Source organism: Coturnix japonica, chromosome 9 (genome assembly GCF_054131305.1).
Source record: "Coturnix japonica strain WE chromosome 9, WE-NBRP24, whole genome shotgun sequence".
Lineage (NCBI taxonomy): Eukaryota > Metazoa > Chordata > Aves > Galliformes > Phasianidae > Coturnix > Coturnix japonica.
In genome coordinates this window covers 28884398-28898962 of record NC_140671.1, presented here as the reverse complement: position 1 = coordinate 28898962, position 14565 = coordinate 28884398, and the positions used below count along the sequence as shown (strand labels likewise).

Here is a 14565-nt window from a genome sequence, read left to right as displayed (position 1 = left end):
TGGGCTCATACAGCAATGCCATTATGACTCCTCAAAGGCACAGACCAACGGGAGAGCTCTGTGCTGCAAATAGCTCATGCTGGGCATTCAGCGCTGCCAAGTGCCAGTCTGAGATGGGGGCTGCCAGACACCCACATGGGGGGACACGTTCTGCTTCCAGCTGTGAAAGATTTCCCTTTGTGAAGCAACATTTATGAAGGCAGAGCTTGGGCTCGAGGCCAAACACACCAGGAGAACACATGTATTGCACAAGCCAATGTTCCCTTCAGCAATGGGTTCCTCTGTGTGCATGCACATCCAGCGTGCAGGATGAAGGCTGGCTCAGAAAGGACATCTGTTGCAAAGCACTGGTGGGTGACATGGCAGAGCAGCAGCTTAGGGATCACAAGGCTGTGTAGCACACCACAGGACCCAGGTGACTCCATGCAGGCATAAAGAAGGACTGTGCTCTAAAACAAAGTGTTCGAAGGAGATCCTTGGTGGCTGACATCTTTCCAGTCTCTCTGAATGTGGAAACTCTGTGTTTTCCATATGAAATATTCAATAACCTAAGAATGCTCTCAGCTTTACGCACAGTTCTCCATTAATTAGGAGCAAATCAGAGCAGTGACAGCAATCTCAGCCCCTAAAATGCATCTGCCGCTTCAAACAATTCATCACCTCAAGTTATTCAACAGCAACACTATTACCCTGCGACAGCTTTTCTGTGCAGCTTAACTCTTCCCTACCTGCTTGTCCAGCTTTTGGGCTGGCAGCATCCTGTTCTGCCAACCACAACCTCTGCCAAGTACAAGGCTTAACCTTGTCAGCTTAGGATAGCACAAAGAAACAGCAAACCAAGCACTGGAGACATAAGCTCCAATGGTACCAACAACAGAAACAAGAGGGGAAATACAGAAAACGGTGCATTAAGACAAATGGAATCACTTTCTGTGTTTTCCTGTGGCAGCCTCGCAGCAGCGTTATTAGCATCTCTCTCAAACATTCCATGAATCTTTCATGCACAAACAGGCAGCAGAGGCCCAAGGAACACCTGGCATTTCACTCAGGCACATAGGAATTTTTGCACTGGATATTTTACACCGCATAAAAGCATCAGCAACTGCTCCGGGTCCGAGTGCCATGGCTCAGCTCTGCAGTGGGATGGGTCCATCTCTGCCACAGCCTGTGTGTGTGCACCCCAGGGCTCAATCTCTGCTCATATCCTGCAAGCCAAACCTTCACAGCAGCACTCAGCCCACCAGGCAATACCCCTCCTGAAAGACATTCTTACCTTCAAAAGCAGCAGCATCAGAACCAAGGCAGGTTTGCCTATGAAGAGGATGAGAGAAACGTGGCACAGGACCTGTGGCATGTACCAAAGAGGGAGCAGTGGAACTGGAGCTAACTGGCCCCATACTTAAACATTAAAAGTAGCCCCATCCAATACAAATGACATTGCCTCTGAATAAGTGTGCCAACCAATCTGCCCACGTGGAAAAGCTGAAAGTGAGACCACGGCGCTTAAAAGCAAAATTAACTGCAATTTGAACGCTGCAAAGAGATACCTATGCATATGATTGCTTTCCATTGAAGAAGGAACAATCAGAAAGAACAGTTATTTACCGTATGGGTATAAAGACTTGTAAGGACGTTTGAATTACTGAAGAGATTACATGTGGGGAAAGGTGAAAGTGCTGCGAGGCACAGCATGGGTCACTCGTTTTGATCCATTACCTGCAGCACGCCGGAAATGACAGACCCAACACCCAACAAGAAAGCCCAGCAAAGCCTCAGTTAACACCAGTTAATTCCCTTACAGTCACTCCTAGCAGATGATTACCCTGGATGCAGGAACATCCACAAGGGGAGCTGGACGAGGCATCAATTCCCACAGGACACTTTAAATTCCAAGTCCCCAAAGGATCCAAAGCTGTACCACATCCAATCCAAACTCAAATGGGGCTCTTATACTGGTTATGTGTATTCACTTTGGGTTTTGCTTTGCTTCTAAAATGCACTGCAGGCCTTCTTCCTCTGCATTTCCCTCCTCAGAAGATGCTGCCAACCCAGCTCTGCCTGCTCCCAACAGAAAGCACTCAGGACACAGTGAGCAGTAAAGCAAGTTTCCCATTCCTCATGTTCCCCCAACTCATCCATACTATGGGCAAAGCAGTCTCAGAACCGCCTTCAAAACCATCCTCACTGTCACACACACAAACAAAGCCTTTCTGTGGTTCACCATCCAGTTCTCTCTGCAGTTTTGCTCACTCACCAGGACCAAACCCAGCACCCAGAGGAGCCCCAGTGGGTGCACAGCCTGCAGCGTGCCAGCACTGACTGCTCACCCCACATCCTGCCCATGCAGACCTTCAGAATCAAACAGAGTATGAGCATCCTTACCAAAGGGCTCTTTAACCCATTGAAGGATGTAACTGATGGGTGCACACTGGTTCTGTTCAGCAAACACAGGTGCTCACAGCCTGGGTTCTCAGCATTGCAGCAGGCGTGTGTCCCTGCTGATGGATCCTGGAGCTGCCAGGAAGCCAGCAGCCCCCGAGCAGGCAACGTCAACATGAATTACAGTGACAAGGGGAAATAATGCAGAGGCAAGCAAGCTCTGGCAGCATCTAACTTACTTTCCTACCGCCCTTCAAGAACTCCTCTAATGGAACAAAATGGAAAGCACGGCCACCAATGGTCATCCATGAACAGGGAGAGCTGCGTCGTCCCCTGTGTGCTCAATCTGCAAAGACTTCAACTGCAGGCATTATCCCCATTAAAGGAACTGCTTCTTCCTAAGAGCCTTCCTTTGGCCAAGGGATTGTTACCGCCCCAGGAAAGCTGCAAATGCTGGAGGCTGCTGAGCAGAGGGTTGTGAAGTGAGCTGCACAATGGACTCTTTCAGCACTCGATGATGCATTCCCAGAGAGAGAACAAAGCAAAAACACCCCAAAATCTGCAGCCCAAAGAGCTTATTCCTCAGATAAGAAGACCCAGCCACTCTCTTTTCTTCTTCCTCTCCAACATGACCTTTAGGAAGGACGGGCCCAAAGAGCAGCGTGCCAGGATGGCTGTTTATCTGCAGCCCGCAGGGCTCCTCCCCTGTTCTCACCATGAGATGGCAACTACAGAAATCATACACAATGTGAAGCCTGAGCTTAAGAATTTCCCATATCTTTTGTATGGAAGTTCATTTGAAAAGGTTAAAGCTACACTTCAGTACAAAAAGTTAAGGCTGGTTTGGCAACGACAGACATGTATAAAACCAAGAGCACAGTGGCAGCCCATGCGAATTTATTACGTATCATTTAAGTGCTCAAGCAATGAAAACTTGCACAGCAAAACTCCTAAATGTCAGCAGGGTGGGTTTTCTTTTTGAAGAGCGATGACTCAAGATTGTGTAAACACAGGATAAGCGCTATGGAAGTAAATGGAGGAGGAGGGAAAACGCTAGGGCAGTTTTCACTTCAATACTTAACAACCCCATTCATTTGTCTTCAACAGCGTTATTAATATGCTCTAAGGAGGAACATTCTGAAGATACAGAGGCAAGTGGGGTCAGTCCTAATGACCAGCAGCTCACAGTCCCCTTCAGCCTCTTTACAACAGACACATGTCTATTAAGCACAACTCGTCTAAAGCAAATCCCACCATGGTGCCGTGGTTTCCTTCCTGGCATGTTTTGTTTCAATGCTTTGAATCCAAATACATCTTGGACAGCTACGGGTTAAAACTCTCTGCTCAAATCTAACCAAGACTTCAGGTCCCTCCTTTTCGTCCTGTAGCTGAAAACCATTTGCAGTGTTTCTGAAAGGCTACAAGTGCAAGATACATAGAGATTCTTCTGAAACAAAAACATTACTCACCTTACAAGGATATAAATAATGGAGAGGTAGGGAGGAGACCTGTGTGCCCACGGTGAGCAGACAAATTCTTTTTAGAAGCTCTCATGCTCACAACAAAAGAATGTTCTAAAGCCGGGCAACAAAAATCCATCACATCAAATGGCACAGAATAAGAACATGAGCTGGAATTGTTAAATCAATACAACTCTAACACAGCGCTGAAGGTGGAAAGCCTTTGTCCATGCCACTTCATCCTAACAAGGCGAAAGTGTAGATATGCAACCCACTGAGTTATTCTACATGTCGGATCTAATGCAACAGTGGGAATGGGGATGAATGCATTTTTCCATATCCCCTTTAAGCAAGCAGAGTGTGCAAGGTTTATGGCACGTTTTTAATCACTTCTGCATCTGCAAGTTTATTAAATCCCCCAGAACAAAACTGAGGTCAAGATCAAAAAACCACTTATCTCTGCAAATTACCTTCTTCCATTATCTAAGCCATTATACGTTGCAAATATATCGTTCTAACACAATGAAAGGAAACCTAAGCAGAAAGCACAGTCCTTGTTGACATCCAAGTTGCAAGACACACTGAAACACGAGTGGATGCAAAGAATGCTGTGCAGACCAGAAAGCACCAGGCAGCCAATGCTCAACCTATGGGGTCGTGGTGCTTATATGGTGTGCCCTCTACTTCACAGGCAACATATAAAGCATGTTTGGGGCTTTAAAAACAAAACACAAGTGCTGACAATGGCAGAATCTCTCTTTTCCCCATCTTGGGCTGCTAAATTGAAATGACAGAGCATCACTCCTGAGCATCAAAACTATTAGCGGGCAAAATCTGTAACAGGAGAGGCTAACATTAAGGTACAGAGGATGCCTTAAGAGACTTAAAGGAAGGAAGGGAAATGGATGGGAAGCAACAGTGGTAAGTTTTTCATGACTTATTTCCTCCTCCCACCCCCTGGAATCTCACAACAGCACTACCAGGGCCTGGCCGGGACACTCAGCTCCTCTCCAAGCTGAGTTTGTGTGAGGTCAGCTTTTCATGAGGTCAAAAACACAGCATGTGGAAAGCGTTAAGGCTTTTATGTAGTAGAGAAGGTTCTTATAACTACTACTGTTCAACTCAGAAATCCTGGAGCTTCACAGACCATTAGAGGTTTCTGAACCGCAGAGAAGGGCAGAGTTAGCAAAATCAATCAGGAGTTCCTATGGGATGCTCTGGTGCTTACACAACACAGGGCACAACGCAGGCTCAGGAACCAAATGGGAGGACTTCTCCAATTGCATGAGGAAGGAGCTGGTTTGTAACCTGGGCTGCACTTTCTTTGAAGATCAGGGACTAGAAGCGCTGCACAAAATAACTCAGCTTGTGCCAGGAAGGGAAAAGGACAGAAAGGAGCTTGGGGTAGGGAGAGAAGCGACCAAAGAGAACCAAAAGGAACTCCATCCCAACCTCCTACAACCTTTAAAAACATGGGATTTCAAAAGAAGAAGGTTTTGTGGGGAACCTGCTTTGGTGACCTGATGTTCAACCAACAGCTCAGCTCTAGCTCTCATAGCACGCTTATAGCAGCATACTATGGGATATTTAGGCCTAAATCATGTATTTGGGGGTTGATGTTAGGCCAAGAGAACCCCACAGGCACACATAGTTCTTAGAGTGCCATCTGGGGCAGGAAGCAACCATTAACACACACTGCTATTCCAACCTGAGGCCTACACTGTGTTGCCTCTTTGTTGCTTCTTTTTCTCCCAGAGAGGACAACACCATCTTAGAATGCCATATTAATGCATAAAAAATAAACTAACTTGCCATAAAACAGAGCCATTGAGCCACAAATGCTTCCCATTCTCTATTAAGCCAACACAAGGAGCAGGCATCAGACAGGATAAGATGGACAAGTTACCCAAATCTTCTGACTGCCCGAGCACAGGATGTTCCTGTGCTTCATCCGACTTTTCTATTTTTGCCTTCTGGAAACCATCTTTAAGTTTTAATACCTTCAGTCACTAACTGGATGGGAAACAAACATGAGATTGTTTGGTGCACAGCGTCCATGGAAAAGAACCTTGCCAAAGTGAAAGACTCAGCCACAAAAACGAAGGGTAGGAACGCTCAGACAGGCACGTATTTCTTGTAGCTGAGATTCATAAGACCTCAGGATCAGTATCTGAGGGTACGACACAATGTGAACATCTAATGCTTTTTAACTGCTTTAAAAACATCCTACGATGGTGAGCTATGAACAGAGGTAAGGAAAAGGCAGCACAGCGATGAGGAAGAGGCAGAGCAGCCTTGTTTTCTCTCTGCTGTTGAGAGAAAGACTGAGATGATTCCGTATCAATTTCCCAAATCAGCTTGGCTCAAGTCTTCCAACACTGTACTTTTCCCTACAAAGCAGAAACTGTCCTTGTTGGCTCTGTGACAGAACACAATGCAATCGCCTAATGGCCTTCTTTTGCTTGCGACAATCTTTCTCCTCCACCTCCCTCCAAACCTTCAGAGAAAAATAAACAATGGGTTTCAATCTCGTAAAGTAGGAGACAAAAAACACAGTGCAAGCAGAGCTGATTTATTATCCGTGCTGAATGCAACCTGAGTGCCCCACTGGCATGGCGAGCACACCTCTGTTTTTCTGCTCCTAACCAACACAGGGCCTGGTACCAACAGCCTGGCTCCTTGTGGTGCTGTGAATTACCTTCAGGTGGGGTAATATCCACCTTTGGATTCCCTCACTATGAAACAGAGAGGCACAAAGGTTTGGGAAAGAGCCCTTGAGGCTCAGAAGATGGAAGCTCGGCCCTCGGTCACACAGGCAGCAATGCAGAACTGCCCTTCCCACAGCACGGGTTGAAGGAGAGAAGAATATTTACCTCCAGAATGTGCTGATAAAAGAAATGGGAGAAACAAGGGAGGACCTGGGCCAGCTTTCCAGATGGAGACAGCACGGTGAGCACCAGAGGGAAACCACAACGCTTATGTCTCTTTAAGACCTCTCAAAGCCTTCTGGTTTATTATCCAATAAAACGGTGACATTTGCAATAGGTTTAACAGTTAAACTTGTGAAAACAAGCCAAGTCGCAGTGAACACACAGACTGAACCCCCCTTACGGCTGATCTGCTTTTAGCTCCGTACCACTCAAATCCACGGACACCCCTGTCTGAGCTCAGAACCTCATGCAATGCTGCAACAAGAACAAACCCCTCTATCTGTATCATCCCTGCGATGGAAGCACCAGCAGCAATGAGCAGAGCCGGAATGAAAAGGAGCAGTGGCTGTTTATGTTGGCAGTCACTTCAAACTCTAATGGAAAATTTCAGCTCTGCCTGCGCTGAGGCGAGAGCAAGTTATTAAGGAAAAAGGTTCAGCTTTCAGGCAGCAAAGGCTTACACAGCTCACCCCTTTCTGAACGCTGCTGCAGCAAAGACAAGTCAGATAATCATCCGCCTGGACCACGCGGTGCATTAATATCCCATCGTTTGGGGAATGCACCAGCAAACAAAATATTTCCTCTGGGAAAGGAGAACGGTGCTAACGCCCATCCTACAGACAGCATTAAATTCAGCTACTGTAAGTTATACCACGAAATGTAAACACTAAAAAGTCAGTGTAGGGCGAACTAATGGCTTCATACTCAGGGATTTCACCTAATTATCCCACTATCAAAGGAGAAAGGCGACCTGAACAACTGCACCCAGGGAGGATCTCTGCCATGTGTTTGCCCCCAGCACTTTGTATGGCATTGCTCAGCACACACACCCCACCAGCCCCACACGCATGCCCTGCACTGAAGAGCCACTAGGGAAGCCAATAGTGTGGATTATGTAACAAGATTAAGCATTAATGAGGCACGAATAAAACTGTTTATCTAAACCCCAATCTAAAATTAAACAGAAGTTTATGCTGAAAGCCCACAGAGTGCTCACGATGCCTCCTAACACTAACAGAGGACAGCTTATTTAGTCTCAGAAATAAATCCCAACAGCACTGAATTTGGACAGGGGGATTTTACTACTGTAACAGAGAATATTCTTCGTGAAGAATAAATTGACGTGTAGTCCTTCCATACAGAGCAGAGCACACTGCTCACTCTGATCTAATGAAAGCAGTCGATAGCCACTATTTTCCCTGACTCTCTCAAGGCTAAATGCACAACACCCACCAGAGGTGCAACTTTCCAATGTGCTGCTGCCTCCTGCTAAGGACGTGACCAAACCTCACACACCCTGAAGATGCCAATGTGCTCGACAGAGACCCAAGTCAGTGTGTGTGCACAAAGGCTCCCTGTTCTCTCTGATCTGCCACCAGGCTCACCCAGGGCTTCAGCCTGCCCAGAAGAGACCAGCAAACAAAGAGACCATGTGCACAGCCCTGTAGCATAAATCTTTACCGGGGAGTGCAGGAGGAGCCATTGGAGAACATCAAGGCATTCAAGGAGGTGCCATCCCTGGTTTTAAAGACAGGCTAGAATAAAAAAAGGTTAGAAGTACTTGGGCCCATTCCCATGAAAGGTCTTGTGTTTCCTTAGCCCTATTCAGATGCAGCAGATGTGACAGCCACCTACTGACACATGTTATTAGCCTGAAACTTACGTACAGCAGCTTGAAGGGAGGCACACATATGCCCCCCTCTATCTCTAAGGAGTCTGAGCTCTGCTGGTCAGAGACACATATACTCAAATGGGATTACAGAACTCCAGCTAGAGAACAATCAGACCCTTTCTTCTGGGACTGTGGCCTCCAACAGCTCAGGCAACCTGTGACATCCACCCTAGGAGCCTGCAGCCCTGCAGTGGGGGACAAGAGCAGGAGCCAGCCCTGACCATGAGCGAGCCAACAGTGTGACTCAGTCTCCTCCTCCCACTGCACCCAGGCTTCTGCTTACCTTGTGCACGTCACTGGCACGGAGTTAAGCTATTTACAAGAACACAAAAAGTCAAGTCCCAGCCTTGCAGGCATGTAAGCCCACTTAGCAGAGGCCTATCGGTGCTGGTCCTTCTGCAATGCTCAAATTCAAGTAGCTCACTAATCACCTGAAGAATTCATAGCTGAGAACTGTTAGCACTTTGAGAATCCTGTCTCACCTAGTTTTAGCAAATTAGCCCAAAACAGGAAGAAAAAGCATACACAAAACCAACAGAGATCATTAGGAAACCTTGCTGCCAGCTGTTTAGCTTGTATCTCACAACACAGGAATCTGGATGGAAGTAATTCATGAAGACCAGTCACGTCACAACGACGTCTCCACGAGTTCCTGGCATACCAGGTAGAGGAATCAGGAGGGCTGCTAAGAGAGCAGGCTGCTTCCCCAGCAGCTCCATTCAACTACAGCTGAGGCCACAATCAGAGGAAACAATCTGGGAGCACAGGGAAGGATGGAGACCCGCGGTCAGAGTTCAGTGGAAACCCAGCAAGTTTTAGATGTTGTACTTAAGCACCTTTTCTCCACTACATCCCCACTTAACACTGATGCGGCCTCAAAGCCATCGGCTTTCCTTAATCAACTTCAGCACTCCTGTTTCAGCAGGGGGCACGCTCAGATAAGAGCAGCTTTAGTTCCTGTGTCTCTTGCTCATAAAAGCTTGAAGAGAAAGAATGCTACAGCTGTTTACCCCCATGCCCACTGGGAACCTCCCTTGCACATAACTGCTTTGAAATAAACCGGGCTAGCGAAGACCTCAGCAAAAATACTGCTTTGATACACAGCTGGTAGTTTTTTCTTCATAAAGACCTTTCCTTGCTGGCTATTAACTGTGCTTAAAAACACTGGAAGAACACGTTAAGTTAGTTAGGGTACACATGAGAAACACGGGGTTCTTAACACGTCTGCAGAGAGGAAAAAGGCACAGGTGTAACTCAAATAGGACATCCCTCACTGTGTGTGTGAGGACGTGTACAGCATGGCCTCATTCTCATTGCTCAGCACAGCTGCTGTGTTACCTCCTGCTATTATGAAAGAAACACCGTCATGTTAATCCTCAAACTTCCTTTACGGCAACATCGACTTGTTTTAATACACGACAGGCCCAGTTCCTGTATAATGTTGTATAATTTCTGGCTTCTGCTAATGCAATGTTCTGAGTGCTGGGCTTAAGGAGGCTTTAGGAGGAGTTCTTCCACAGCAAAAGCAGCATTGAAAGGAAAGCACTGAAAATAAGGAAACTTAACTTTCAATGGGTTTTTCAGAGAGGGAGAATCTCTGCCTGCCCTCCCCACAGACTGCAGGGACGAGTTAGGTAAAGCCTAACAGATGAAAACATATGACCCATAACCTGGTTTCCATTTAGGGCAAGTCACTTCAAGAATGTCCCCATCTCATTTTCAAGCGGCTTTTCCAGGACTGAGGAGTTGCTGCAGCTCTCCTGTGAGCATATAAATGACTTTACAGATTTACCTCATGTTAATACGGTGGCTAAACAGGAAAAAATGGCCTTTTTTTTCCAGTATTTCTGGTATTTCTAAAGGGTTGTTTCATGCTGCGACAGAAGAACGACAAGGAAAGTAGCTGAAATTATTCTGGCCGTGAAGAAAAAGTGCAGAGAAATTCATTCCACAGCCTTGTAATTTACAACATTCCACATCAGGAGGAAAAGCAAAGCTGGGCAGTCACGATATTATTTACTGCTGTCTTTATTCTGGGTGTCTCGAGATAGAAAAGCTGCTGCAAATTTTGTTTGGTGGGGGGGGGGAATAAGTGGGAATTAAAAGAGCGCAGAAGGGAACCTATGGGCAAAAATAGGAAACAGAGATTAAACAATCTGCTGCTGGTCAAAGGTTATTTGTAGACCAGTTACCACCAGGGGCTACAGCAACCCGCACCAAGGCACCAGCACACGGCTCCCAGTTGCTCCGAGTTAATATTTAGTCTTCCCTGTGCTAAAAATGGAGGCTTAACGAAACAAAAATCTAACACTTGAGCAATAACAGCCTGGATCACATTTCACACCACTTGCAAACCTTCTGCAGAGCCTTAGGCCTGATAGCCAAGTGCAAGCAGCAGAAGCCACGCAGCAGAAGCAGGGTCAGGCGTGTGCCCCCCAGCTCTCAGCTTCAGTCTTCCCTTCCTCCTGCAGACTCCTTTTCCCCACTGCAATAAGATGTGTTATATTTGAAACCCTATTTCACAGTTCCAACTTTAAAAGAGCATTCATGACCATCAGTGACTTCACCATCAGCGGGATATCTTCTGAAATACATATTGATCTGTCCTAAATACATGGTTAAGTATTAGTGCTGAAGCTGACAGCGTGCTGCTATGAAGCATTCTATCTCAGCTGTCACCTACCCCACACCAGGCCCTCCTGCCCCAACCCCAACCAAACACTTGAGCTGAATCTACCCGTGCTTGTTGGCAATTAGTTTTTCCTATCGTTCTCAATGTAATCAGAGAGCAGAGACCGGCCGAGGCACCCCGGGATCTGCTGCCCCCTCCCCTTCCATCTGATTCACCGCTCTCATTAACCATTTACTGACGCACGGCTGTGATATCACAGCACCACGTCACCAGACGAGATCTGCCACATCCTATGGACTGTCAGAGGCTTAGAAATATTTGCACAGGGATGCTCCAGGAACCAGCCAGGTTCCACACAAAAAGCACAAACAGCTTCAACTCCATCGCGCTGTAAATAAACACCTCCAGCATGGATAACATACGTGCACTGACAGCGCTATAATACAGTCACTCTGCCCTGCTTTCTGCCTTCTGAATTCAGAACAAACACGAGCAAAGCTCTCCCAAACCCAGCAGCTAAATGACACCTGCAGCACAGAAACCGAAGCTTCTAGAGACGCTGGGCGAGCAGCACTCGTAGGAAGCAAACTGGATTCCCCAGGCTTCCCAAAGCCTCCCAATGCCCCAGACAAGCCCCACTCTGCTCCCTGCCCACCAGCAGAGCTGGGCAGCCGTGGGGCTGCATGAAGTTGGGAAGCACAGAGTGGTTCTGCAGCTCAAGTTCCACATTTGCTGCCCACACAGTGTAGGAGATGAAGAGTTAAACGCGAGCACGGAGCGCGCAGGTCGGGGAGCAGCAGCACATACCTCATTCTTCCAGATTCAATTAGATTCTGTTTTGGTTTAGGCTTGCTTTAATTACCCGCTGCCATTTGAGCCCGACTCGGCGACATAAACGTATTATCCCCTCATAATGTCAGAATGTAAAATTAGATTTGCTCTCCCAGAAATACACTATGTGCTGCCTGAACGACTCCGTCCGGCACCGACTCCTTTACGTAACACCTTTAACGCACCAAAACCCTACAAACAGCCCCAAAAATCACAGCCCCGTTCCCTCGGCTGGACGCTCCTATTCCTTCATAGCGAGCAGGATTCAATCGGGGTGGGAAGGGAACAGTTTAAGAACGAGCAGCAGAAAAGCGAATGGCATAAAGTCTGGGTGTACTCACGGTCTCCTTATTCGGAAGCAACTCCTTTCGGATCCTGAAGAAGTTCTTGCCGTACTGCCTCAGCCCCTTAATGAACCGTTTCTGCGATAAAAGATAACAAAAAAAGGGCACGTCAGCAGGGGAAGGCAGAGCGATCCCGGAGCGACCGGGCGACACAGAGGGAAGCGCACACGTACGCAGGCAGGAAGGGACAAATCCGAGCAGACACGGCCGAAATCACATCGGAAATCGCATCTGATTCCCTTCCGAGTCCGATTCCCGTCGGTGCCGCATCCAGCTCAGAGCCGAGCCCAGCGCTTCCCAACTCGGAAGAAGCGACGAACGGCGAATGCGCAGCGGCGATTTCTCGGGGTGAAAAGTGATCCGAGCCCGCGGCTCGACGGCCGACAGCACAACCGGCACCACCGGCACAACCCGCGGCTCCCGACGAGACCCCCGAGCTCAGCCCGGGGCCGAAGGAGGAGGATGAGGAGGAGGAGGAGGAGGGGGCTCCGGCGGAGCGGCGATGGCGGAGCGGAGGGCCGGGCCGGGCGGGAGGCGGCCGCGGGCGCCCAGCATGTGATCGCGGCGGGGCTGGGCGGGTGCGCCGCAAAAGGCGGCCTGGATCGGCCCGGCCCCCCCCGGCCCCGGCCCCACAGAGCTGGGAAGTGAGGGCTGTGCCCGGCCCGGGGATGAGCCGGCTGTGCCCGTGGAGCCCATAGCCGGGATGGGGCCGGTTGGCTGCGCCCCGACGGCGTGGAAGGGACTGAACGATCCACACCGGAGCTCAGCGTGCCCCTGCCCTAATAGCAATGTGCACACCGGCACATACCAACTTCTGCCTACAAAGCTATGCTGGTGAGCGGCCCCAACGCACCAGGAAAAGGCTAATGCCCAAAGCAGAAATGCAGCTCTCAGGGTCGGTTTAGCACACGTTGGACCACATCTCTGTGCACACAGGCTAACACGACTAACAGGGCCCAGCGCCCCTGCTGAGCTCCCAGCACTGCCACCTCCTCTCTATCCTAATGCTGATCTGTCCTCGCCTAACCCTGACCCTCCAAACCAGTAGGGCTGCAGGGTGAGCCAGGAACATGCCTGGGGCTCCCAGGGAGCTCCCAGCCCCTGCCAGTCTATGCTCACACCCACCAGCTGGATGAGCATTCAGCTGCAGGAGCAAGGACTGACAGCAAGGAAGCATCCCCATCAACTTCAATAGAAAAATCTACAATCTAGCAAGGCCTGGCTTCTGTTACCACCTTTTTAAGAAGGATTACATTGTATTGTCCAAGTTTTCCTTCCTGTTCCAGTCCTCCCAGCTCAGTTCTCCCCCTGCCTGCAGCAGGAACTGCTTTTCTCCAGCTCAGGCACAACACAGAGCGCTCCAAAGGGCTTTTCAATATTGAACAACCAAAATCGTTACCACATCAGTGACCTGTGGCTCTCCCGTGTGCCATCAAACAATCTGGCAGCACAGATTTGCTCCTCTCTATATCTCATGTGCTGGCAGAAGGCACTTGGCAACACCAGCACCCACCAGCCTTACACAGGAGGGGAGCTCTGGTCAAACAGAAATGGCTTTAGAGCAGAATTGTATGAGAATCCAAATGCTGCGCTTGGAAGAATTAAGAGAAGCGCTTCAATTCGACCCCTTAAAAACATCACACTGCCAGCATTGCTGCTTGTGCTGCTGCTGAAGACCATCCGTAAGGCAGCTGACAAAAACACCGTGGATAATTCTCATTGTGAAGCAGCATTAGGAAATCCCATGGCTCGCTGGGCCAGTCGATATTGACAGCCCACAGAGATGTTTATGGAGTGGTTACCATGGCTATTGACCAGCCCGAACACAAGCTCTCCTCATGCCATTCTATAATTTCAACAGCCCCAGTAAAATTTATTAGATTCTACAGTATCCTGCTCCAATGTGTAAACAGGGAGCTATAAATAACCGGGGAAGAACAAGGAACAAGCATGCTAATGTTTGCATATGTGTTCCGTGCAGGTCCCATATTTTATCCCAAGAAACAAATATCATGACAAGATACACAAAGCCATTATGTTCTGACTAACAGAGCTCAGATGGCATGTTTATCAATGTGATGATAATGCCACTGCAAAGCTGCAGTTAAGGTTATGCGTCAGGGTTTCCATTATTGAGAGATTACAGCCTGGCAGGAACAACGTGCCGCTGCGTGCTGAAATGCAGCACCCCTGTTTAGCTGGGAACTGGGGCTCCCACTTTGGTTCTGTTGTTTGCTGCAGTGATCTGAAGCCCAGCTGGCTTCAAAAGCACATCAGAATAACAGCCGGGTGCAGAAGAACCAGCTCCATCAATTGG

At 48.4% G+C, this 14565-nt stretch overlaps 1 protein-coding gene across 13 annotated transcripts in view; it reads right to left on the bottom strand.

Annotated features, from left to right (window-relative positions):
- The window catches only part of RERE (arginine-glutamic acid dipeptide repeats), a 142704-nt gene that overhangs the window by 21102 nt on the left and 107037 nt on the right, over positions 1 to 14565 (bottom strand). For 10 of the 13 annotated variants that reach the window (XM_015882638.3, XM_015882641.3, XM_085509806.1 and 7 more), the window contains one exon: positions 12246 to 12326. The exons of 1 other annotated variant lie outside the window; for it this stretch is intronic. In XM_015882638.3, coding sequence (XP_015738124.2) covers positions 12246 to 12326 — 81 coding nt within the window. Of the gene's footprint in view, positions 1 to 12245; positions 12327 to 12421; positions 12800 to 14565 lie in introns of those variants that run through there. 2 more of the 13 variants (XM_085509811.1, XM_085509812.1) reach the window with 1 other exon arrangement.